General features: G+C 46.6%; 1 protein-coding gene and 1 long non-coding RNA gene across 7 annotated transcripts; both read left to right on the forward strand.

The window, feature by feature from the left end:
* The first annotated feature begins 253 nt into the window (after positions 1-253).
* On the forward strand, positions 254-24,903 carry ACBD3 (acyl-CoA binding domain containing 3). 6 transcript variants are annotated; one of them, XR_004975013.1, is made up of 8 exons: positions 255-613; positions 9,536-9,677; positions 10,308-10,448; positions 13,040-13,198; positions 14,498-14,672; positions 16,496-16,682; positions 17,331-17,570; positions 18,534-18,672. XR_004975013.1 is itself a non-coding variant. In XM_036354715.1 (8 exons), the coding sequence occupies exons 1-8, from the start codon at positions 331-333 to the stop codon at positions 23,146-23,148; spliced, it is 1,770 nt and encodes a 589-aa protein (XP_036210608.1). In that variant the 5' UTR covers positions 256-330; the 3' UTR covers positions 23,149-24,903. The 6 variants fall into 6 exon arrangements, 5 of the variants coding, with proteins under 5 accessions (XP_036210609.1, XP_036210608.1, XP_036210610.1 ...); XM_036354715.1 differs by lacking the exon at positions 17,331-17,570 and adding an exon at positions 22,819-24,903 and having other exon boundaries at positions 256-613; positions 18,534-18,886; XM_036354717.1 differs by lacking the exon at positions 17,331-17,570 and adding an exon at positions 22,819-24,903 and having other exon boundaries at positions 258-613; positions 18,534-18,818.
* Positions 1,524-4,046, forward strand: LOC118678772. The gene is made up of 2 exons (XR_004975015.1): positions 1,524-3,884; positions 3,979-4,046. It is a non-coding gene; the product is annotated as an uncharacterized LOC118678772 (long non-coding RNA).
* Positions 24,904-26,488: the final 1,585 nt, after the last annotated feature.

The raw sequence follows: 26,488 nt of genomic DNA on the forward strand, positions 1-26,488 counted from the left end.
CGCCCCGCCCCGCCCTCCAGACACCGGGACCGCCATTCAGGTGGCGCCACGGAGGGCGTAGCCCCGCCTCCGGGAGGAACCGGGTCGGGAGGGCGGGCTGGGCACCCGGGACCGGGTTCCGGACCCTCGGAGCCTGGAGGGGGCGTGGCGCGTGGCAGCGAGGGCGGCTGCCAGCCCGGGTCTGAGGGGCGGGGCCCCAGGACTCCGCCCCTTTCCCTGGAGCCGGCTCCGCCCCGGAAGTTCCGGTGTCGGCCAGTGGGGGTGAGAGGTCAGCAGGAAGTCGATACGTGGCCGCCGCCTGTCCCCGCCGAGGAGGCGCAGCAGCCGGAGATGGCGGCGGTGCTGAGCGCAGAGCGCCTCGAGGTGTCGGTGGACGGCCTGACGCTGAGCCCCGACCCGGAGGAGCGGCCCGGCGCGGAGGGCGCCCCGCTGCTGCCGCCGCCGCTGCCGCCGCCCTCGCCTCCCGGGGCCGGCCGGGGCCCGAGCGCCGCGGGGAGGCCGCCGGAGCCCGGGGCGGCGGCGGGGGGCGCGGCGGAGGAGGCGCGGTGCCTGGAGCAGCGCTGGGGCTTCGGGCTGGAGGAGCTGTACGGCCTGGCGCTGCGCTTCTTCAAAGGTGAGCCCGCCGCCCCGCCCGCTCCGGGAGCGCGGCCCGGCCCGGCGGGGGCCCCGGCGGGGCTGGGCAGTCTCACCCGCGCCGGGCCGGGCCGGGCCCCCCGAGCCGGGCTCCGTCCTTGGCGGCTCCCGAACTTCGTCCCTGCCCGCTGGGCCGCTGGGTCACAGCCCTGACGGCCTGGGGCCTCGGTTCCGCCGTCCGAGGGCCGCCTCCCCGAGGGGACCGGGCGTTTTCCCTGATTTGGCTTCTCGGGTTTCCGGGAGCTGGGATGGAAGCATGAGCCCGCTCTCTCCCAGCGGACCCCATCCTGGAATTTATTTATTGCTATTCTTCTTCTTATTATTATTACTGTTACTATTATTGTTATTGTTTTCTGTTTTACCGCCGCGTTTCTTTCTCTGCTTCTCTGGCGCGGCACGTCGCACCCCACCGACCTGAACCCCCTTCCCGCGGGCGAAGGCGGCTTTCCGTCGGGGGCTGCACACCCTCCCCGGTCCTGCGGGGGGACCGCGCGCTCCTGCAGGGTCTGAGCACCTGGCACTCCCGGTGTGGCCGACAGGAGGGCGTGTTCCGCCCGCACGTCCCCTCCGGCGGGTCACACTCCCAGGAGGAAGGATGCTCGCCATGTCCTAGGAACTTGCAGAAGGTTAAAGTGTTACCCCGTAAAGCAGTGAGCCAAGAGCGAATGCTCAGCGTTAGGTTTAAAAGTGCTCCCCCACCACCCCCACCCCGTGCACCTCGCAGAATTGTAAAATGTCTCTTCTAAGAGCAGCGGTTCTCAACCTGTGGGTCGCGACCCCTTTGGCGGTCGAACGACCCTTGCACAGGATGGTCGCCTAAGACCATCCTGCATATCAGATGTTTGCATGACGATTCATCACAGTAGCAGCATGACAGTGATGAAATAGCCACGAAAATAATTTTATGGTTGGGTCACAACATGAGGAACTGTACTTAAAGGGCCAGAAGGTTGAGAACCGCTGTTGGAGCAAGCTTGCGGTGTGTGGGGTTGTGTGTGTGTGTGTATGTAATTGGGTGATTCACTGAGTCAGATGGTGGCGATACCAGTCACATGAGCTGTCAGTGGGAAAAAGTGATGAGCAGCCCGTTAGTTCGATCTCTTCGAGATAGTGGGACCTCGTGGGCTGCCTGGGCGAGGAGAGACCTCAGCCCAGGAAACTTTAAGCGGGGTTGCTAGGTTCCCTACACATTCCAGAACCGTTGTATTTGTGACACTTTCCCCAGAGGGGGTACCCTTGGGGGTGCATGTTTTACCAGCTGAAGGTGAGTGGTTCAATGTGGTGATGCATGCATGCAAGAGTTACTTGCTTTTTCTCAAAAAACTTCAGTCGTGCACGCTAATGAAAGTCTCTCTCTCATACATGTTACAGAACAGTTGATCGTGCCACACTCATTGCACTTTTCGTTAAGAAGTTTACCCTTGAGCCCTAACCGGTTTGGCTCAGTGGATAGAGCATCAGCCTGCGGACTCAAGGGTCCCAGGTTCGATTCCCGTCAAGGGCATGTACCCAGTAGGGAGTGTGCAGGAGGCAGCTGATCGATGTTTCTCTCTCATCGATGTTTCTAACTCTCTATCCCTCTCCCTTCCTCTCTGTAAAAAAAATCAATAAAATATATTTAAAAAAAAAAAAAAAGACATTTACCCTTGAAATACTCATCATCATTGCACAATGAATCCAGCCTTGGATTTGGGATCTCTTGGCCCTTGAATGTAGGGTTTCCTGTAGTGATGATGCATTCTCACAGATATAAAATCCTGATGGTTTCTGTGCTATGATTAATAACTACATTTTACCTTCAAATTTTATTCTTAGAATGTAATTTCCCAGATTCGGGAAGGTTAACGTATATTGTAGCAGAAGTACGTCAGAATAGAAAAGAACCAGCTTCTAATCCTAGCTTTTGCCACTTGACTAACAACAAAAACACAAATAGGTAATCTCCTCACCTGAGCCTGTCTTATTTGGAAATGGTAGTGGTATCATCCTTGAAAGATTAAAGCACTGTACAGTGTGCGGGAAACGTAGCATTGCTTTGGAGTCAGGAAGCCGTGGGTTCCATTTACTGTGTAATTCCTAGACAGCTAAGTTTTCTAGACTCGGTTTCCGTCCAATTATACACGCGGAGCTGGATTTGATGCCTCGGACTTGAGATGTAGTGGGCTAACCCTAATATTATTTTGCTGAGTAGTACGACTCCTAGGGAACCTGTAATTTGGGGGCCTAGTTATCAGTCACCTTAAAGCAGTGGTTCTCAACCTTCCTGACACCGCGACCCTTTCATACAGTTCCTCATGTTGTGGTGACCCCCAACCATAAAATTATTTTCGTTGTTACTTCAGTAATGTAAATATCTGATCTGCAGGATGTATTTAATGGGGTCGCGACCCACAGGTTGAGAACCGCTGCCTTAAAGGAAAAAAGCTACATTGATAGGTATGGTTCACTCCCTTCCTAAGTTAGGCTTTCAAAGCAATATCCAAGCACTTAAAAGGAGAAATAGCAGCATAGCAATCAAAAACGACCTTTCTGCGTGAATCTTTACATAGTTAGCAATGAAGAGGCCATTAGGATGTGAGACGCCTCATTGGGGGAGGGGAAGGAAAGGGTCCTAACGCAGTCAGGAATGATGGGAAGAGGGGTAAGGGGCTGCTGCCTTTTTTTTAATGTGAAATTTTCCAGTGTAATATTTGGCATTTTTATCAGCCTTGCAAGGACTTTGGATAGATCACTATTCTGTGGATTTGTACTAGTATCTCACAAGAATTAGCAATAGCATTACACTTGTTTATCTTCCTCTGTGGGATAAATATGACTCTTGAAAGCATGGGTATCTTTTTCCATTGAAAACAACTTGGGCTGGGAATCAGGAACCCTGTCTCTCGTTCCATCCCTGCGGCAGTGGTCACAGGCCAGTGACTGAACCATCATGTCAATTACCTATCCTTTCAGTCTTCTGAAGGTAAAAGTCAAATAATAGATGAAAATGCAGATACATGTAAGTTAGCATTTCCCCATCTCAACCGCAGACATTGTGGAGCCCTTGTTATGGATAAAGCTTTATATTAGGTCACCACTGTGAATGAATAGTCCATTCCCTTTTGCTGTTAAGGAACTGAGAGGCCAGAGGAGGAGTTAAAGACCCAGTGACAGCTGCAGTCCACTGTGGGGGCTCCGGGAGCAAATGCCATTCCAGAGGGGGCAGGCCGGGAGTCACTCAAGGGCAAGGCTTGTGTGTCTGGGAAGGGCAGGTAGGGAGCAGTTCCAGGGAGGGAGCTGGAAGGTAAGCTGTCGGGCCCGTGGGCCGGTGAATGCCTTGTAAAGAGCCTTTTTGTTGGTACACAGGAGACACACTGAAGGTTTTCAGCGGAGGAGCAAAGTTGCCCAATTCTAGTTTAGCAAGATTAAGCTGGGTAAGCACTAAATCGGTTGGCTCTATTGTAGCCTTCGTACTTTTTGGATGGCGTTAACTTGCGGAGTTGTACTTTGGCTTTCAGAGTTCTTAGGGGTGAATGTTTCCTTCTGTAACACTTCATCACCTCATTATTTAAGCTGGTGGGTGGTTGCATTAATTTTAAATTCCAGAGTAATAATTGCCACCAGTTACTGAGCAGATGTTCGCTGAAAGCCCGGTACGGTTTTGCGAGCTGCATCTACACCGTTCTGTTTAATGCTGCACAAGCCCTTCGTGAGGCATCACCTCGGTTTCTTAGTTGAGGAGCTTGCCCAAGGCCACTCAGTTATTATTAGTAAGAGGCCGGCTCGGTTCCAGAGACCGTCCTTCCCGCAGCAGGAGATGAGCAGCAAGGAGGAGCCCTGTTCCTGGTGGTGTTCCGAGGACAATATTTTAAAGTTCCTACCCTATTGCCTTATCACATCATGGAACTTCTTTTTTTTAATTGAGTTTCTTTGGATGGCATTGGTTAACAAAACCATACAGGTTTCACGTGTACAGCTCAGCAAAACATCATCTGCCCACTGCGCAGTGCTCCATTGCCCGAAGTCAGTCTCTTTCTCTCCTCCATTACCCCTCCCCCCTTTACCCTCTCCCACCTCCCCCACCCCTTTCCCTCTGGCCATCACCAAGCTGTTGTCTGTGTCCCTTCACCTTTTTTCACTCAGCTCCCAACCCCCTCCCTGGAACTTCTTTAATATATTTGCTTGAAAATATTAAGGGCTGATGGAAAGATTCATTTTGTTTTTCTTTTTGTTTTTTCATTTTGTTTTTCTACACACGATCACTTTCTTGAGATTCGCTCAGATATCTGGAAAAGTAAAGTGTGAGAAAGCATCTACTCTGAATCATAACATTGCTGTCAGTTTGAAATACTGATGTAGTGGCAGGGAATCCCCTCCAAAGGACTGAAGTAAATGTGCCCATCAAAAATATTGGTATTAATAGTATATTTCTATTAATATACTAGGAGACTTTGCAGGAAGCCTGCATTTAGCTAACCTAATGATTGTCATTAGAGATTGAAAAATGTTGGTATTCTAATTGTCTTTCCTTCACTGTAACACTTTTCCTCATATACTATTTGGTTTGGGGTACAGTAAAAATAGGAAAGGAAAGTAAATGCTTCTTTCTCTATTTTCAAAATAATGAGTGTCTCTAACAACCTCAAAAGGTGACTTTTTTTTTTTAGTATACTATTGATTTCAGAGAGGAAGAGAGAGGGAGAGAAACATCAATGATGAGAGAGAACCATTGATCAACTGCCTCCTGCACACCCCCCACTGGGGATCAGGCCCACAACCCAGGCATGTGCACTGACTGGGAATCAAACCATGACCTCCTGCTTCATAGGTCAACTCTCAACGACTGAGCTGTGCCGGCCAAGCAAACGGTGACAATTTTTTAATGTCATTATGTACTCATGCTTTTAAACATTTGATTTTATTATTTTAGCTGTTATTATTGATGCTCAAATGATAGGATCACACACACACACACACACACACACACACACACACACACTCTAGATGCCCAGTGTACGAAATTCGTGCATGGGTAGGGTCCCTAGCAGCTGCTTGCTGGCTGCCAGCCAGAGCCTCCCTTCACATCCACCTTGTCTTGGCGCCACCTGCTCACCTGCTCCAACATCCCTGCGGTCCCACTCTCGTTGGGGCCAGGAGCACCTCCACTGCTGCCCACTGCCAGCTGTGTCATCGACACCCACCATGTTCTGCTCCGCCCCCTGGTGGTCAGTGCACATCTAACTCCTGGTCAGTCGAACTCCCGCCCATGGGGACAATTTGCATGTTAGCCTTTTATTATGTAGGATATATGTATGATTTTAGCATCTGCCAGAGGATTTGTGCAAAAATACACAAATCATAAGTATATGGCTTGATGACTTTTCACACAGGGAACACACCCTGGTAACCAACACCCAGAAGGAGGTAATGTTTACTTTTATCAGTTAACTAAAATGAGAGCTACTCTGCTCATATTTAGGAAGCTGAGTCTAGAATCGCAGTACCTGGGGTGCTCTCTCCTAGTTCTGCCACTCAGTTTAAACTTCGTGCTTTCCTTTACTCAAAGGGTTGTAAGAATTATAAGAAATTACATATATAAACTCATAGATAGTACCTGGCAATTGGTGTTCTGTGGCCAAGGACATTGCTTATTGTGGGGTGTGTTGACTTAATGGGGAGGGAAGTCAACTTTCAATAAGCACTTTGGCCATGATAGGCAGTTCCCAGTGTTTCATACTCATTGACGCAGCAATATTGCATTGTATTATACTTTCTTGTAAGTAGTATAAGAATTTATCATTCAAGTTTTTTCTCAGCTCAATATGGGAGCGATGTGGCTGTTTTTTTAAATATGTTTTTATTGATATTAGAGGGGAAGGTAAAGAGAGAAGAAGAAGAAAAAAAACATTGATTGCTGCACTGGGGATCAAGCCCACAACCTGGGCATGTGCCCTGACCGGGAATGGAACCCGTAACCTCTCATTGCATGGGACAATGCTCAGTCAAGTGAGCCACACCAGCCAGGGTGAGGTGTGATTTTAATATTCCTAAAAGTAGCATATTCTCTGTGAGGCAAAAGTGTGATTGTAAGCTGCTGTGGGGGAAATTCGGTGTCTAGGATGAGGGAGGGGAGGTGGTCCTGCTCTCCTCTGCACAGAGGAGCGATCCCTGGGTGCTGCTTGCACTTTGCAGCACCAGGCTTTAGGGTGGGAATTCAAATCCCTGCCCTCGGTATCATAAGAGCTGCTGTTTAGCCATTGACTGTGGAACCCACAACCTAGGCATATGCCCTGACTGAGAATTGAACCCACAACCTTTCTGTGTACCAGCCAAGGCCCCAACCACTGAGCCACATGGCCAGGGCTTTTGTGGCTTTTTTGAGGTCCGTTAGATGCGTTTTATGTAATGCTGAAGACTAGAAAGAGATCAACTCAGAATGAAGAAGTGAAAATCACAGCTGTCCAGTGATGGAATAGACGGCTGTGGGGCAGTGAGTTACTACCACCAGGAAGTGTTCGAGACGGGTTAGTAATTACTAGGTGGATATGCTGTGATTGCTTTTGTGTATCTACACAGTTTTTTCTTTGTGGTTACCATGAGGCTTATATAAAAGATTTTATAGTTCTAGTTTAAGCACATCACTTCACAGCATACAGAAATTCTATACTTTTATTTCTCCCTAGCATTTTAGGTTATTGATGTTACAGTTTACATCTTTTCTATACTGTATATATAGTAACAAATTACTGGAGGCCAAGTAGATATGGAGGGCAGATTTGAGCTTTGGTTGTGCCATTCAGTCACCTGTCTTTAATATCCTTCCCAACCCATGTATTTGATGGCTTTCATTTCATCAAGTAAAGGCTAGACAGGACTTTGAAATAATTTGTTACCTTTACCTCCAGACAGAAGGGAAAATATGATTTCTCCGTAAATGTACTCTAGCAATTGAGGTATGAGACTAATAACCTTGTGATGATTAATTTCAGGTGGAAGGGACTTAATTTTAATCTTTCAGACCTTTGGGCGTGGTAACAGTGATTATAATGCTGATACCAAATTATTTATGCTGTCTTATTAAAACTTATGAATTTAATAAGAACATGATCTAGAAGCCATTTCTACTTTTAATTGCTTGGGAACATGTGTTTTGTGTATTGTATTGGTTTCCTATTGCTCCTGTAACAAACTACCAGAAAATTCGTGTCTTAAAACAACACCTCCTGTCTTAGAGTTTTTGGGGTCAGAAGTTCAAAATAGGTCTCACTGGGTTCAAAGAAAGTGGGGTGGTGGGCAGAGCTGTGCTCCTGGAGGCGCTGGGAAAGCAGCTGTTGCCTCTTCTGGCCTCTAGAGGCCGCCTGCACGCTTTGGCTTTATGGTCCCTCCTCCGCTTGGAGGGTACAAGCTGTACACCAGCTTCCGGGCTCCCTCAGACCCTCTCTCTCCTCCCATAGAGAAGGACCCTGGTGATTACATTGGGCCAAGGCGGGGAAGTCCATGGTAAGGCAGTTGCAGCCTTAATTCCCTTTTTTCATATAATCGAACGTATCCACAGATTTGGGGTTAGGATGTAGACATGGGGGTGGGGGGTGGCTGTTATTATGCCTACCACAGGCCATAAAGTCTTCCTGTTACTGGACAGCAGAATATTCATCCATTTTCTAGACATGCTCTTTCAGGGTCGTGGTCTCCACTGATGGGTCAGTGCTAGGGCAAGGGGTCCCTCGGTCCTGGCATTGCCCACCTGGCTTTGCTGCTTTTCTTCCCATCCTGGAGGTGAAATACAACTGAAGCTCTAGGGAGGGCACCTTCTGTACCCGGCTGTAAATTACTCTGCCAGTTTGCTCAGCTGTCTGACTCAGTTTCCCTATTCCACGTGTCCTGGTTTACTGGCCTGTCTCATTGTGAACTGACCACTGAAATTTAGCATATTATTAGTTAACTCATTTGACCTTTTTACCAAGTGGAAACCAAAGCAATTAAAAAGGTCAGGTTTATGAAGGAAGGAAAGGGATCAAGTAGTTATTACTCTTGGTGTTATCAGGATGATGCTCTCACCAACTGAGCTATCCGGCCCGGGCTAGTTATTACTCTTAATAGTAATAATATCTATTACCTCTGAAGTAGCAGTGGACTCCTTACTCCTCTCTGACTGATTGATCAGAGAGGTTAAGTGTCCTACACCTAGGAAGTGTCTGAGAGGAGAGGTAAACCTAGGCTGTCTGATTCCAGAGCCCCTCCTACCACGTCACACTGCATCAGCAGGATGGGAACGTTTTGAATACAGCCTTTCAAAGTATATGTGTGATCATATTGAAAATGACTGATTCAAAAGTATTTTTTAAACCTTTTAAAGAATGATTGTTGAACATGTTTAATATGTATAAAAGATGTCAGTGGTACCCTTACGTTTGTGTGCCTGACTGTAGCTTTACAGACTGGTTTCTCTGGAGTCGGGTTTTTTTGTTGTTGTTCTGTTGTTTTTTTTAAATATTTTTTTATTGATTTCAGAGAGGAAGGGAGAGGGAGAGAGAGATTGAAACATCAGTGATGAAAGAGAATCATTGATAGGCTGCCTTCCGCATGCCCCCTGCTGGGGATCAAGCCCACAACCCGGGCATGTGCCCTGACCAGGAATCGAACCCAGGACCCTTCAGTCCTCAGCCCGATGCTCTACCCACTGAGCCAAACCGGATAGGGCTGGAGTCATTTTAACAAATATTGGTACTTGGCTTCATTTTTTAAAAATTCCGCATAAAGGTTATTAAAATTTAGTATTTGAAAAAGGTCTCACTATAATAGTGTTTCTACTCTCGTAGGCAGTTTGGACATACCTATAGCAAAACTTGAGCATGCAGCTAAAAATTATGCATTTTTCCAGTGCTAATTATTTTCCTTGTGGGTTTTCTTTCTTTTCTTACAGAAAAAGATGGCAAAGCATTTCATCCAACTTACGAAGAAAAACTGAAGCTTGTGGCACTGCATAAGCAGGTTCTTTTGGGCCCGTATAACCCCGACACTGGTCCTGAGGTTGGATTCTTCGATGTGTTAGGGAATGACAGGAGGTAAGTGTTTTGTTGTATTATTAATTTAACGAGAACAGTGTTGAAAACGGTACAAAGTGAATTGGTGACGATGCAAATAGCTGGTTCATTAGCTTAGAACTGAAACAAACATTTTTGCTTGCAGCTTCTGGAGTCTTCAGGTGTTTATCTCTTTTGGGCTTGGAGGTGTTTATGGCTAAATATTGTGGAAGAAGCTTACTCATCTGATTATGAACATAAGACAAGTACAGCTTCATTTGATTCTTCCTAATAATAATAATAATAATAAAAGCTGCCATTTAAAATATGTAGTAATTGATTTCCTTATTGGGACATATAGAGAGCTGTGACAAAAAGGAATACATTGACTATTCAGTTAAGGCTAAAATATAAGTAAAATTCAGATACGCTTTTGCTAGTACAGAAATGATCAGCAGTGCAGTGGTTAAGTTGTAGTTTGGGTTGTACGTGGCATGGCTCATTTAGTAAATCAGTATATGCTTGTTGAAACTGGAAGTTTTGCACCTTTTGTGTATAATAGAATTATTCTTCACTTTAGTTAGGATTGAGAATTGTTCATGTTTAGGTTTCAATTTAATGGAATTCTCATCCTCAAGACGAGGAGGTGACTTTTCTTGTTATTCCTTCCAGGAGAGAATGGGCAGCGCTGGGAAACATGTCTAAGGAGGAGGCCATGGTGGAGTTTGTCAAGCTCCTAAACAGGTGCTGCCATCTCTTCTCAACATACGTCACATCGCACAAAATAGAGAAGGAAGAGCAAGAAAAGAAGAGGTGAGGCTTGGGTGCCCCAAGCACTGGATCCTTGTACCGCCCAGTATGTTGAGGCCTCTGCTTTATGGAGTGTTCTAGATCAGGTGTCTGACTGCCTTTGGCTCCACAGTGATGGCAGTTGGCAGACTTCCTCATGTGAGCAGATACATATTCCCGAGTTTGGGGCTTGCTGCCTCTGCCTGGCTATCCCTGTAAGAGGACCCGCCTTCCACGGGCAGCATTCCTTCTGTGTCATTACACTAAATTTTTGAGCAAGCACCATAAAGTCAGCCACCCTCTCCTCCTTACCCTCTGGTCCGACACACCCTTTGCGGCTGCCTCCCTTGTTTCTAGAATATTCATACTGCGTATCATGCTCACGGGCTGTGAAGCACGGTAGGCCTTATATACACATTCCATGTTGGTTCTGGCTTCCAGATGGCTTATTCGTTGTTTCGAGGGGCTGGAGGGGGAGCTGCTGGATGCACTTCGCATTTATGGATTCTGCATCGTTGTGAGTGCAGCAGGATGGTAGTTAACACTTATTTATCCAGAGGCTATATTCTTAATAACTTCGGCTATCTACATGTTCTACGTAATGAAAATGACGCTATAAAACCAAATTTGTTCAGATTATATTACACTTACTCTAGAAACAGTTGGTTCTTTGGTTTCTCACCTGAACCTGGATTGGAAATAATAGATGAGCAGAGAACATAGCCTGATAATGAGGGAGAAGCCAGAAGCCAGGAAAAAATAGACACAAGAATTATAAAAATGTGGCAGTTTGGCGCCATTTAATAGAAAGGTAAACTTCTCCATCACTGTATTATGGCACATGCAGTTTTTATGCTTATAGTTATAACTCTAGAGTCATCAAAAGACAGAGCACTGGATATAATTTCCCGTTTAAGAGGATAGGAAGTAGCTTAATACATTTTCAAAGGTCATTTTTCTCCAGAGGAAATGTTTCGATTCCTGTAAGAATGTAATGAGGTCCCTTTACTGGAAAATTGATTTATGTGCTACGGTGCATTGTGTAGTGATGTTAAGTTCCTTTTTAACAATAAATTGAATATTTAAGTGCCTATTCAACATATAAAACTGTAGTTTTCCTTTTAAAAATAAATTTCTGTCATGAGATAAGGTCCATGTAGAATTCCTTTAAGGCATTTAAAAGACTAGACTTCCTTGCCCAGCTGGTGTGGCTCAGTGGTTAAGCTAAGAACCAGGAGGTTATGGTTGGATTCAGGGTCGGGGCACGTGCCCAGGTTGCAGGCTCGATTCCCAGTAGAGGATGTGCAGGAGGCAGCTGATCAATGATTTCCTCTCATCGTTGATGTTTCTCTCTCTCTCTCTCCCTCCCTCCCTCCCTCCCTTCTTCTCTGAAGTCTATAAAAATATAAAATAAAATGAAGAGACTAGACTTCTTTTATCCTAAAGCTTAAGCTCTGGCTTGTGGAACATTTGCCCTGTATACCAGCTGTGAAATATTAAAAGTAGGTCACTTTATTACTGTATGTTGAGTCTTGGCTGTGGTTCAGGTGTGTGGTTAATTATTTAATAGGAATTTGGAAAGAAAAGTGGGGTAACCAGAAACAGTACTCATGGTAGAACCAAGAAACAGTGTATTTTCTGAGAATCCTCAGAAATCTTCTCTTTCATCCCCTCTTCAGCCTCCCTGTTCCCCACACGCTCTTAGACGCGGATGGCATCCACTCCTCGAGCCGGGATCTGTGGTCCTTTGGGAGACGGGTTATGGGGAAGGGGAGCGCTGGGGAAGGGCTGCACCTTATTCCAAGTGTTCTTTTCTTTCTTAAAAGCTTTCAAGTTATTTTTAGTTTCTGAAACAATACGCAAATGAATGCAATACAAGTTATTTTTATGTATGAAACAATCTGAAAACCTCCCTTCCCACCGTACCTTTAATCTCACTCCTCTCTCCATAGATAAAAATTGACACAATTAAGATGTATACATTTTCAAAGGTCATTTTTTTTTTCTCTAGACCTTTTTCTGTATATTTACCTGTTTTTTGTTGGTTTTTGTGTGTGTGTGTGGTTTGTTTGTTTGTTTCCATGAAACAGATATGTTAAATGTCTTTACAAATTAGACCAGCAGTTCTAGCCTTCTTTTATGGTGCATGGCATTTCAGGGTGGATTATTCATTCCTCTAAAGTGTGTTGGCTGCTTCTCTTTCCGGCCCTGTGCTAAGCCCTGAGAATGTAGTGGTGAGCTAGGCTGTCTCTGCCCTTAAGCCGCATGTACCTTCACGGGGAAGGCGGATAGAAGTAGTGCTGAACTTACCACACAGCTTTCATTGCAGTTACAGGAGTAGCCTGAAGGAAAAGCATGTGGTGCTGTGAGCATATGTACGAGGGGAGCCTTGGGGCATGGGTAGGCAGCTCGTCATGATCTGAGTAGTAGTAATTCTGGCCGAGATCTTGTATATTGTGTGATTGGTTCTATATGTTAAGTGTGTGCATTTCAGATTTTGATACTGTGTGGTTTTCTGAAAAGTTTCTGTCCATGTCACTGTGAAATGAAGTCTGAAGTTGCTTTTAAACAGGATGTCCGTATGGGGCTCATTCTCTCTGTCCTGTACCTGGTAGGAAGGAGGAGGAGGAGCGCAGGCGGCGGGAAGAGGAGGAGAGAGAACGTCTGCAGAAGGAGGAAGAGAAACGTCGGAAAGAAGAAGAAGAAAGGCTCAGGCGGGAGGAGGAAGAGAGGAGGCGGCTGGAAGAAGAGAGGCTTCGGTTGGAGCAGCAGAAGTAAGCTGGCTGTGCGCTTCAGCTTAGGGGAGAGAAACGGACGCCTTGCTGCTGTGGCCTGACTATGTGCCGAGGATCGTTCTGATCCGGGCGGCTGGGGGGTGGACCAGCGTCAGCTACTTAGCGTTTCTGCCAGTGGTGTGTTGCCACAGAGGGCCTCGTCTTAAGCAGCATCTGGCTGCAAAAGGAGTGAAGGGTATTGAAAGGGTTTGGGCTTCACTCCAGAACCAGAGACTGAGCAGCTGAGGTTGCTCGCTTGCTCCCTATCCCTGAGTCCGCGTGGTCTCTTGTCTTTGGTGTCTCTTTTCCAACCTTCCTGTTCTCTGCAAATCGTCGCTGTCTGCTTGGGCACCCACAGGCTAGTCCAGCCTGGATTTAGATGGTTTTTGTTTTTGTGCATCTGATAGAGAGAGACTGGCTGGCATCTGAGAGACCCAGTTTCACATTCCCGGGACAGGGAGTTTGGTTGTTTTAGCCTATGCCGGGGGTCCCCAGTACAGGGCGTGGGAGCTGAGACCGTTCCTTAATCAGGGCTGTGAGAGCAGCTGTCTCAGAAGCTGCTGTTCTGGAGGAGCTCTGGGTCCAGGAGGAAGGACTGACCCCCACAGGACACTGGGAAGAAGGCCCGGGGTCCTCAAGGTGGCAGGGCGTATGAATTAAACCAGAGGACATGGGAGCCCAGGGATTTCTCCGCATTATTGCTGAGTCATTCCTCAGAAAAGCTGCAGATCAGCCCAGGCCTCCATCTGCTTTGAAGAGAGATGATGGCTACTGCTCCTGGTGGGGCCATAGTTGCCAGTCGGTCCTCTCACAGCTTCGTGGTTAGAGCAGAGGCTGGAGCCAGTCCGCCTTGCCTTCAGCACTGGTTCTGGCATCTGCTACCAGGGTAATCTCTAGCCTCCATTACCCTAACGCCTCCATTTCCTCTTGTGAAACCCTACCCCCAAAAGCAGTGGCGAGACCTGGGGGGTCAGTCCAGGGAAGGGCCTTGAACACTGCCTGGTACAGAGTAAGGGCACATAACCGTTAACAGATGTGCTGGTAGTGATAATGATGATGTGTTTATTATTATTCTCTCTCTCCATCCCAGATTTTCCTTGGGAACCTAAGTAAAAAATTAGAGATCATATTCATTTTCTTAAATTGCTTCTGGGCCTGGGACACATGCTGATTGGTATACATTACTAGCTGAGTCATTTCTAAGAGGTGTCAGTTATAAAAATAAGTAACAAGGGCATTTTATTTTGTCATGACCGCTCTCCTGTAGCCAGACTGGTGTCTATTCTTTCCTGTTTTTAGGCAGCAGATAATGGCAGCTCTAAACTCGCAGACCGCCGTGCAGTTCCAGCAGTACGCAGCCCAGCAGTACCCGGGCAACTACGAGCAGCAGCAGATCCTCATCCGCCAGCTGCAGGAGCAGCACTACCAGCAGTACATGCAGCAGCTCTATCAAGTCCAGCTCGCCCAGCAGCAGGTATGGGAGGCGGCTCAGCCTGCAGCCTCAGGGGGTGTCTCGTTTCATTGGAACCCCAGGTCTTTTTTAACAGTCGCTGATGAATTTTGCATTAGCCTCAGGTATAGAGTAACTTTTAGCTGACCTTTATTAAGGGAGACTTTAATGTTGCATTGGCAATTATGAAAGAAAATGTAATCCTCAAGCAACAGGCAGTGTGGCCGCTGGTCTATCGTCCGAGGTGTATCTGGGAGTTGTGTGGGTTGAGTGTCATTCCACTGAGTCTATGTAGATTTCAATAGTGGTCCTGGAGCCAGGAGGACTTGGTAACTAGCATTAGTTCAAGGATGTCCTTCGGGCAGTGTGCTGTCATAGGCCTGGACAGCTTCCATGGGAGGACCCTGGCCCTTAAGGCTACTGGCTGGTCCATCTTGACTTTTGTGTAATGAAATCCTGGTACCTGTCCTGTTAACCTCACAGGACAGTCAGAGGAGTAAGGTGAGGAGATAGCTACTCTGTGAAAGTTTTTGTGCATTTGGAGGGTAACTGATTTTACATTCTCTTTGACATCTTGCGGTGGCATAAAATGCCTCTTTACAGTCAATTTGGCTAAGTTTTCCTTATTGGAGTAATTTTCACTTATAAAGCGGTTACTACCTGTCAAATCTGAGTGAAGAAATTCTTGTTAGATGAAGAAATCTTTGTTTTGCCAAGCTCTTTAAATTCCTTGAAATTTAATATTCTAACCTAAAATACCTTTCCCCCTAGTCTTAAGCATTAGTGTCAGACACAAAAAAAGAGCATATATTACACAATTCCATTTATGTAAAGTTCAATATAGGCAAAGAAGACTATAGTGCTATGAATCAGAATAGTTGTTACCCTTGGGGGTGGGGTGGAAAGGGCACCAGGGACAGGTCTGAGATGCAGATAATGTCTTGATCTGGGGGTTAGTTACATGGGCATGTTTGATTTATTAAAAACAATCAAGCTGTACATTTATGATTTGTATACTTTTGATATTTCTACTGGTATTAGTATTTATCATCTTGATATAAGAAAAGGAATGCCCTGCCCTTGCTAGTGTGCCTCGGTGATTGGAGCGTTGGCTCGCACAGTGAAGGGTCGCGGGTTTGATTCCCAGTCAAGGGCACGTACCTGGGTTGTGGGTTCAATCCCTGGCCCTGGTCGGGGTGCGTGCAAGAGGCAGCCAATCGAGTGTCTGTCTGTCTCACATCGATGTTTCTCTCTCTCCCTCTCCTTCCTCCTCTCTACCTCTGAGCCATTCTCTCTAAATCAATGGAAAAAAATACCCTTGGGTAAGGATTAACAAAACAAAAAAAGAAAAGAAGAAAAAAAAAAAGGAAAGGGAATATCACAAAATAATTGTCCTTTGGATTTCAGATGTTTTTGCTCTCCCATTTTACCTCAGAGAGCATTTTGATTTCATGTATATGAATTTTATCAAGATTCTCTTCTCTCAATTTTAAGGACAAATGTCACTGTGTCCAGCTTTTGCCCTTAATAATTTTATTTTGTGTTGATTATTTCTGCCTACTTTAATTTTTCTCTTTAGTTTTTCTAGTGATCCTCAGATAACAAAATGTGATTCTCAGTTACAGGTTTTCATTCACGTTGATTTTTTAAATCACTTTTAACTGTTGGTTTATATTGTGCTATTAACATTCATTACAGATAGGATAAAAACTGGTAAGGTTTATTAGTAACCTCTTGGGGCAGAATGTTCTGGTCGTGTTAATACATGGGTCAGAACGCATTCCAGGGCAAGTGTCTCCTTTATTAGCCTTTCGGGTCAGTGTGTCTTCACTCTTTCTCCACTGCAGGCGGCGTTACAGAAACAGCAGGAGGTAGGAGTGGCGGGGGCTCCTTCGCCTGCATCCTCGAAAATGAACGCAGCTGTACCAAGTGATATGATGTCGGTTAATGGACAGGCCAAAACCCACACTGACAACTCTGAGAAAGAGCTTGAGCCAGAAGCTGCAGAAGAGGCCCTGGAGAATGGACCAAAAGGTATTACATCCACATGACTGAATCCAGACGCCGTGAAAAGCAAAGTCAGGAGGTCATATTGACTAGACCTGAGAGCAAGCACATGTGTGCGAGAGTTGCACGCATTTTCACTCTGTTTAGTCTGAATCTGTGCTTCTGGTGACCCTTAGAAGAATAGTGTAGAGGGGGAAATCAGATCTATATTGATTATCTGTTGCTGTGTGACAAATCGCCCCCAAATTCAGCAGCTTAAAATAATAATAAACATGTGTCATCTCACGCAGTTCCTGTGGGCATTTTGATTTCATGTATCTGAATTATAGATGGAGGACAGCTTAGCTGAGTGGTGGTGGACCTGGTCCCTCCTGAGGTTGGAGTTGAGGTGTTGGCCGGGACTGTGGTCCTATGAAGCTTGACTGGGACTAGAGGCTCTGCTTCCCAAAGGGCTCCCTCACCCGACGGGCAAGTTCAGGTTGGCCGTGGGCCGAGGTCTCACTTCCTGCCTGGGGAAGCCTCTCCTGGAGCTGCTGAGTGTCCTCACCACAGCGGCAGTGGCTGGCTTCCTCCAGAGCACGTGCCCTGAAGGTGCGCAGAGCTGCGCGGCAGTGTCTCTCGTGCCCTGACCTTGGGGTAACACACCCACATTTCCGTGCGTTCTCTTGGCCACAGGTACCACCTGATGGGCGTTTCGGATGGTGACCTCACAGGGGCATGAACACCCCGAGGCAAGGGGACTGGCAGCCATCTAGCAGGCTGGCTCCCATGTACTACAGTGTATTTTTTGAGACTGAAGTACCATGCTGCCCAGAAGATCATGTAGCATTTTCGAGGTCTACTGGCTTTTTATGGGCAACTTGTTCATTCATCCAGCAGTTGGCTGAAAATTTCCTGTGCGCTAGGAGTACTGGGGTGAGGCAAACTGCACACACACTTGTAAATCATGGCTCTGGTTAGCACTGATGGAGAGAGAGGGTTATTATCGTTTGAGCGCGTGTAACATGGGGAGGTGACCTAGTCAGAGAAGTCGCCAGAGGCTTTGCTGGGGAAGGGACCATTGAGCTGAGACATCAGAAGCAAGATGGGCGTCAGCTCAGTAAGACGGAGAGAGGAGCGCTCGGTGCCAGTGCTCAGGGCGGCGGGTTCAGAGCTCTTCCTTGTCTTTTAGAGCAAGTAACAGAAAACGGTGTCAGAAAAGACTTTGAAATGCCTTAGCTTGCAGCCCCCCCTTTTTTCCCCTGTTAACAATATATCAGTATTTTGAAATGAATCTTGGTCGAAAGCTCTGTGATGAACTCTGGGAAACCCGTTGAGTAGTCCAGTGCGTGTGGAGACTGCTCAGCAGCAAGACTTGCCTCCTCCTTACTGAGTCCCTGGCAGTTCCACTTCTGCCCGAGTTTTTCTGTTTCTCTGAGTTCCTCGAGAATAACTTCTAGGAACTTGAGCTACTGAGAGATGAAGACCTTTTTCAAAGTCCATATCCAAAAGTGAATTTATTTCTAAGTCTGGATCCTTCTTTTTTAAGGCCAGATCTTTCTTCTTTGTTATAGATAAGATAAAAACTGATAAAGGCCCAGCTAGGAAGTTCCCACGGTTATTTCTAAATCCCCACATGTAATTAGCATGTCGGGGAGGGCGGCGGGGGAATCACGTGTAAGATTTCGGATCACATGTCTTACTTGAAGTGGCATGCTGACCTCTGGGCACCTGTGACATTGTTCAGGGAAGTAAATTGGGGAGACCTCCCTGGGGGCCTTTATGTGCCTCTGAGTCCTCCATCCGGTAGACCGTGTCGCCCTGGGTGCCTGCATGCGGCTGGGCTGCCTCAGGTGACGGCTCCTCCCCTGTAGCTGTTGTAATTTCTGTTGTCTTCAGACTCTCTTCCAGTAATAGCAGCTCCATCCATGTGGACGCGACCCCAGATCAAAGACTTTAAGGAGAAGATCCGGCAGGACGCGGATTCCGTGATCACCGTGGGCCGAGGAGAGGTGGTCACTGTTCGCGTACCCACCCACGAAGAAGGATCCTATCTCTTCTGGGAATTTGCCACAGACAGTTATGACATTGGGTTTGGGGTATATTTTGAATGGACAGACTCTCCGAACACTACTGTCAGCGTGCATGTCAGTGAATCCAGCGATGACGAGGAGGAGGAAGAAGGTAGAGCCATTGGTCCATATTCAGTCGCTGCTGGGTTGTGTCTTGGCAGAAGGGGCAGCGGTTCAGAGGTCAGCCAGCCTTCCGCTTCCTGATTAACACTTCACAGGCAGGATCGCTCCCTACAGGGTTGGGGCTTTGGCTGGGAAGGTGGTGAGAGGCCAGCTCCTGTAGGGACTGGTGCCTGAACAAGGTCTGTTTGGCCATTGGTTTGGCCATTTCTGCTTCCTGAATAGTATTTTACTTCCAGCCTTGTGTGTGTGAAAGCTAAACATGCAAGGTGATTGTGAAAAATTTCAAAGGCGCAAGCAAGAAACTCTGCCAACTTCGGAATTTATTTAAATTTGTTTCTGGTGTTAGCTTTTTAGGTCATTATTCTAAAAAATTTTAATGTAAGTACAGAAACTCATTAGAACATCCTACAAGACATACAAATTTTAAAAATCACTCGCTCTTCCCTGTTTCACTAGAAGGTAATTTTTTATTTGCTCTGAGTGGGCAAAATTGTTTCCAAGGACAGTCTAGGACAGCCGTGGGCAAACTACGGCCCGCGGGCCGGATCCGGCCCATTCGGCTGTTCTATCCGGCCCGCGGAGCCGAAAGAGCGGAGGGTTCTCTTGCTCTCCCCTCCGCTCCTTCACCAGCAGCAGTGTTTACATGGCAACGTCGGGAAACACGGCCACAGCTCCTTCTTCTGAGTCCAGCTTAAGAACCCATTGTGGCCCTCGAGTCAAAAAGTTTGCCCACCCCTGGTCTAGGAAGTAGGTTATCAAATGTATTGCTTGTTAATTGAGAAGATGGTCTCCTCGGTATTGTCACATAGCAGGCTAGAACTCGGGGCTTTTGTGCACGGTGCCTAGTAAGCACTGCAGTGTTTGCTGCCGCGGTGGAGAGTGACATGGAGGGAGCTGACGGTGAGAATGGAAAGCACCTTCTCGTGGGTCCTGGGAGCCCGCTGTTCAGACGCTTGTAGACTGGCCGCTCGTTCCTGAAGAGGCTGGGAGACTAGAGGGGGTCACTTTAAAGAGGCAGCCGGTCGGGGGAAGTGTGTGGCGGGAGGCTCAGAGTTCCGTGAGCTTCTGAGCAGCACAATCATGTCACCGCACCGTGCCCCAGCCTGGGCCACGCGTGGAAACACACGGGGCAGTGTCCTTTCGGAGCTGCTGTGCCTCCCATGGCGTTTTGTCGCCAGCCGTCTTCATTTCTGAGGGCCACCTGCAAGATGAAGCGTTGTCCACACATGTTCCTGACTGAACCCGAAAGAAAAGATACAAGAGGGAAAAGCAAAAAGAAGTGAGACAGAGAGCTGAGCAGCAGGTGCCAGGGCCACGGTCTCAGCGACCTCAGAACCCGGCACTGAGCCTGTGCCGGCCTTTCTGGGTCATCACAGGGACTCATTGCGATCAGACCGTTGGCAGGCGATCAGACCGTTGGCAGGCATCTGCGAAGGAAAGTGTGTGTGCGTGTGTGTGTGTGTGTGTGTGTGTGTGTGTGTGTGTGTGCACGCGCGCGCAGATAGTTCTACTTACAGAGAGCTTTGTAAGTAACAGAAGAGTTCTCTGTTCCGGAGCAGGTACAGGAGTATTTCTCCTGGCTTGCCTGCTGAAGAGCTTCTAAAAGTAGGTTCCTTCCTAGTCTGAGCCCTCAGCTATAATAATTTGGGGGTTATTGCTATTGGGAGGAGCACTGTAAACATGGCTGGGACCTATCTAGAGGTGAGAACCCTGATATCCCAAATCTAATCTAGAATGCTCCTCAGTGGACGATGGCATGACCTTCCTGGTGCTGTTTTGAACCTTAAAACAATTGGCAGCTAAAACTAACCATGAAACCTCTGTATTAATGTGAAGTAGCCACAGTGAGCATTGCTCGCCCCCAGGAAATGCTTGCTGGGCGTGCGTACAACTTCTTGTTGGAAGAGGCAGCTCACAAGCTCCTGGGTCCCTATGCGTGTGCCTCCTGGTGGAGGCCACTGAGCCACCAAGGCTTGTCCACGTTGTGTTTCCTGGGGATCCTCTCGGCTCAGGTAGATAGGAGTCCGGGTTTTTGTTTGTTGCTGTGGCTTTTTCTCCGTTCGGTCTTGAAAGAGGAGTTTGTTTTCTCTGAAGTGTGGTGGGTGTAACCCATCTTCCTACTGTAAGTCTCCACTTTCTTGCTTCCAAGTCCCAAGTCTTTGCTTAAAGTGAGGAAAGGAGCGTTGTTCATCCATCCTAGTAACTTTAGTTTTACAGATTTTGAACAAAATTTGGGTCTTGAACTAATGGACCAATGATCTGTTTCATGGATATCCTTTTAGGCAACAGTGAACATTTGGAATGGCTTTGTATTTCTCATTTGTAAATGAAGGACATTAATTTTTAAGTATTGCTGTGATCTGATTTGGGCCTGTTTATATCATCTTTTCTTTTCTTTTTTTTTCTTTTTTTAAATTTTTTTTTTTTTAATTTTTTTTTGGATATATATTTTATTGAGTTTTTACAGAGAGGAAGGGAGAGAGATAGAGAGCTAGAAACATCGATGAGAGAGAAACATCGATCAGCTGCCTCCTGCACATCTCCTACCGGGGATGTGCCTGCAACCCAGGTACATGCCCTTGACCGGAATCGAACCTGGGACCTTTCAGTCCGCAGGCTGACGCTCTATCCACTGAGCCAAACCGGTTTCGGCATCTTTTCTTTTTTTTTAACAACTTTCTTTTTTAGATTATTTTTAGACTGATAGGAAAAGTTGCAAAGATAGTACATGGAATTCCCATATTACACCCCCACCCTCCCCACCCCTGCACCCAATTTCCCCTGTTGTTAATATTGTACATTGTACTGTGGTACATTCATCATAACTAATGAACCAGTACTGATACATTATTATTAACTAAAGTACATCGTTTTTCACATTTCCTTAGTTTTTACCTAATGTCCAGGACCCCATCGAGGATGCCACATGGCATAGAGTTCATGATCATGTTGCCTCAGGCGCCTCTAGACTCTGAGAGTTGGTCAGACTTTTTTGTTATAATTCCTGGTAGTAGCCATTGACAGTCACCATGCAGCTAACACAGTCACCACATCCACTCTGCCGTGTTATAAACCTGAAAGTCTTCTATCTTCGCTGAACATTCCCTTGACCTATTTTCCTTGAGGCTGTTTATATTTAATACGTTAAGCTGGGACTTTTGAACTGGTGTATAATTGTCTCCCTCCTGTAGGTTTCTATATCTATCTTCCTCTCCTCTAGCCTTATGTCATTACACGGAAACTATTGACTGGGGCCAGCCGAGAACCAGAGCTCATATTTCTGTCACTGGGATCATCCCTAGATTACACGGGCCTAGTGAACATAATTGAACTGTCAGAGTGTCTCTGAGTGCCTACCTCTTACGGTTTTTTCATCTCATTCCTTATATTTAAGATAATAGTGCTCCTAGGTGCCCTCCCTTCCAACAGCAGAGAGGACTTCCAGATTGGTGAGCAGAAGGAGGAGTCTGTGGCCTTACGCAGATGAGGGAGGTCCTTCCAGTTGGGAATTGAATGGCTTGGAAGGGGAAAGTGAGGCTCACAAATAGGAGCAGTGATTAGAGTACAGAGAGGGAGAGGATGCAGCCGCTCCACAGCCAGATGTTCACCCCTGGGCTCCCAGGGCCCAGGCAGAGCTGGGCACATAGCAGTGACTCATCTGTGTGAATGAGTGAGTGATAGATCTTTACTGATTTCAGAGAGGAAGGGAGAGAGAGAGAGAAACATCCATGATGAGAGAGAATCATGGATCGGCTGCCTCCTGCACGCCCCACACTGGGATCGAGCCCACAACCCAGGCATGTGCCCTTGGCCAGAATCAAAACCGGGACCCTTCAGTCCACAGACCAACACTCCACTCACTGAGCCAAACCAGCTAGGGCAAGCGAATTTTTTTTTTTAAGTGAATTCCTAACAGGCAGTTTTGAAAGAAAGGATGGAGTTTCAGTGCTTGATGGAAATGCATGATTTGTCTCTCTTCTTTCTCACAGAAAACATCCCTTCTGAAGAGAAAGCCAAAAAGAATGCCAACAAGCCCTTGCTGGACGAGATTGTGCCTGTGTACCGACGGGACTGTCACGAAGAGGTGTACGCCGGCAGCCACCAATACCCAGGGAGAGGAGTCTACCTCCTCAAGTTTGACAACTCCTACTCTTTGTGGAGGTCAAAGTCAGTCTACTACAGAGTCTATTATACGAGATAAAGCTGTTACTGCAGAGCCGGGGTCTAGGGCTGGGCAGGAGATGGCATTTAGTTGGAAGGTTTCTTTTGACTTTTGTGGAGCATTGCAGTCAGTGTTTGTGGTGGTTGGTGGTTTGTGAACTCTTGTTGAGAATCGGGACTTCCTGGAGACTCTAGCATTAATCCTCGGGGTGAAAGGGGTTCCTCAGACTTAGCCCGCTGTTCAGTGCCGGCCAGCAGCATCCCTAGAGGAAGCGGAAGTTCCATGAGCTGCGTGTTACATCTTTAAAGTCTCCAGAATAAACATCCCGCTGGGTTAGTCCCCTGCTACCTGCCCCATGTGTTTATGGGAGCCTACCGTTACAGCGCCCTCACGTGAAACCCTTACGTTAGTGTTCTACCCGAGGCACACAACTGGGAAGATCACGATTTTTAAAACTTAAAAACTCGAGACCTCACAGATTGTAGTGGGAAATAATTGCTTCAATTTGATGTGGTTGTGAATGACCCAGATTGGTTTTTGCTTTGGGATCAGCTGCTTAGTTCAGAGTTACATTACAGGGAGTTACTTTCTGAGATGATCTTAAAATAGAATGTCCACACCCGATTGCTGACGCAAGTGTCAGCACACGTAGACCACCCCAACACCCTCGCCTCACGGCCCGCGGTCCCCTTCATTTGGTGTGGATACTGCCCGTAGCAGACCGAAAGCCACTCATTTTTGTCTTGATTTGGCTTTGTGTAAGAGCATCTCCCATTGAAACTGCTTTCTACCAAGCATAGAGTTACATAAACAGTTTTGTAAACTCAAATTGCCACCCACTGAATTAAAAATAGAGAAAATCATTTAAATATAATTCAGTGTATGAAGAATAACTTTGCACTATGTGGAGATCACTGCCAGAGACGGCTCATTTTTAATTTGTTACTCCTTAGGCACAAACCCTACAGGATTTCCGTTTGGAATTACTAGAGAATTGGACGTGCATATGCCCACGCTTAAATTTTTTATGGCTTTAGTCTGTATTATGTTTTTATTGATGGGAAGAGGTATACCTTCGTTCTCTTCACTGAAAACGAATGTGGGTTAATTAATTGCCTCCGATATATATAAGTGATTGACTAGTCTAGAGATTCTTGTTTTCAGAGGGAGGGTAGTACAGATAGAAAATGGCAACGATGGCAATATACACACGTAATGTTACTCTATGTTGTTACTGAAATACTTCCATTTTTTACATGTCAGATCCTAAGTCACTCTGTAGGCGGGCTCCCCTGCAGTGGGTACAGTTCACTACATAAGGAAGGGGCTGTTGGTTTTGTGTGCTGCGTTCTTTCTGTTTTTTTAATACCTGGTTTTGTACATACCTAACTGTTCTCTTCTGTTGTTTGGAAACTGGATTATTTTTCCTAAGAAGTGCTTAACCTGTGTTTTTTCATGTTGATTAGTTTCAGCTCATAGACGTTCACACTGTTACATTAGAGCACTTGTCAGCTGTCCGTCAGCTCTCATGTACATACGGTCTAGAAACCACGGGGTTAGGCACTTCCGGGCTGTTTTGTTGTGTTTTGTTTTGGTTTTTTAATGAGAAAATACTGTATTTAAAATGTAAAATAAACTTTTAAAAAGCAGGCACTAATATATATTTCTTCCAGCCTTTGATTACAGACTTGTCCTTGCACATGTTAAGATGAATTACCTTCTAAAATATTATTGTTCTTGGGAGCAGTGTGTGTGACTTCACATAGCAGCGGTTCCTGTCACGTGTCCATGTCAGAACATTGTGGGTTTAAACTTTTATATTGCCTTTGGCTGTTGATTAGTACAGTTCAAATGCGATTTCAAAGAGATCTTGGAAAATATATATTTAATCAATTAAAATGTTTATCTGTAACTTGTTGATGTTTCATTGATAAGTCCCTCTCTGAAGTGTTAGTTCTGCATCTCATCACTTGGGTAGGACAAGAAGGAATGTTTTAAATGATCTTTTCTGTTTTAAAAAATTAAGAAAACGAGCAAACCATCTCTGGCTGATTATTTAAGTTTTGCTGTGAATTAACCTCATGAGTTAAACAGATTAAAACTTTTCAGACTTGCTGGTGAATGGAAAGCACTGGCTTCTATAAGATGATTTCCCCGCCCTGACCAGTTTGGCTCAGTGGATAGAGCATCAGCCTGCGGACTGAAAGGTCCCAGGTTCGATTCTAGTCAAGGGCATGTACCTTGGTTGCGGGCACATCCCCAGTAGGAGGTGTGCAGGAGGCAGCTGATCGATGTTTCTCTCCCATTGATATTTCTAACTCTCTATCCCTCTCCCTTCCTCTCTGTAAAAAATCAATAAAATATATTTTATATAAAAAAATAAAATAAAAAGATGATTTCCCCTGCCCGCTTGTGGGTGGCCTGTCCTGCTGTCCATGGAGGCGGCCGCTTTAGCACAGCCCCTGAGCATGGCACCAAGGAGCGTGCCCACCCCGCTGGCGTGCAGAGGCTCAGACATGGATTTTTCTTTTTCTTCTGAGATTCGGAGACAGAATGAAATCATCTTGGCTTTGGCTGTGCTGGGGACCCTGCCGCCAGACCAGAGAACAGTGCAGGAAGCCGTGCTGCCGACCCTGAGCCATCCGTCAGGGCCGAGGAAGAAGCAGCCGGTTCAGAACCATAGGTGATCGCTAATCATTTCTTGGGGCTTAGCGTGCAACAGTCTGCAACCAAAGCCAGCTTTGCGGCTGTCCCCAGGTTTTTCTCAGTTCAGCATTCCTGGCAGGCCCTGGCTGGTTTGGCTCAGTGGATGGAGCGTCGGCCTGGGGACTCAGGGGTCCCAGGTTCAATTGCGGTCAAGGGTACATGCCTGGGTTGTGGGCTCAGTCCCCAGTGGGGGGCGTGCCAAGAGGTGGCCGATCTGTGATTCTCTCTCATCTTGATGTTTCTGTCTGTCTCTCTCTCCCTCTCCCTTCCTCTCTGAAATCAATAAAGATATATTGAAAAAAACAAAATAAAAACATTCCTGTCAGCGACCTAAGAAGGTGCACATGCGTGTCTACTTGGGGTGGAGGCAATCTTCATGTCCCTGTACCGACCTCAGGATGTGAATGAGATCCGTATTGGACTTCTCTCTCGCATAGATTTCCCAGGATTCTTCATCTTTCCTAGTGAAAGCTTCGGAAAGACCCAGTTGCTTACTGTCCTTTTTAACACCCTTATTTTGACTGCATTGTTACTATTTCGGGTGCTTGTTGGCTAGGTCTGTTTTGTCATGAAAGAGGAAAGCATTTGCTCCATTTTTATTAGTTGAGGTGCCGCTTGTAAGTTGTTCCGTGATTCGGGCACTTCATTCAGTGCCAGGAAACGAAGTGGCTCACTTTCCCAGGTTGACATTGGCATTTGGACTCGGGCTGTCCAGCCTGGGGGGGCGAAGGTATAAACTGGAGCGGTTAACTCATCCCAGAGCCATAACCAAAGCTTCTGTGTGACTGCCA

This window comes from Myotis myotis, unplaced genomic scaffold (assembly GCF_014108235.1).
Source record: "Myotis myotis isolate mMyoMyo1 unplaced genomic scaffold, mMyoMyo1.p scaffold_m19_p_21, whole genome shotgun sequence".
NCBI lineage: Eukaryota > Metazoa > Chordata > Mammalia > Chiroptera > Vespertilionidae > Myotis > Myotis myotis.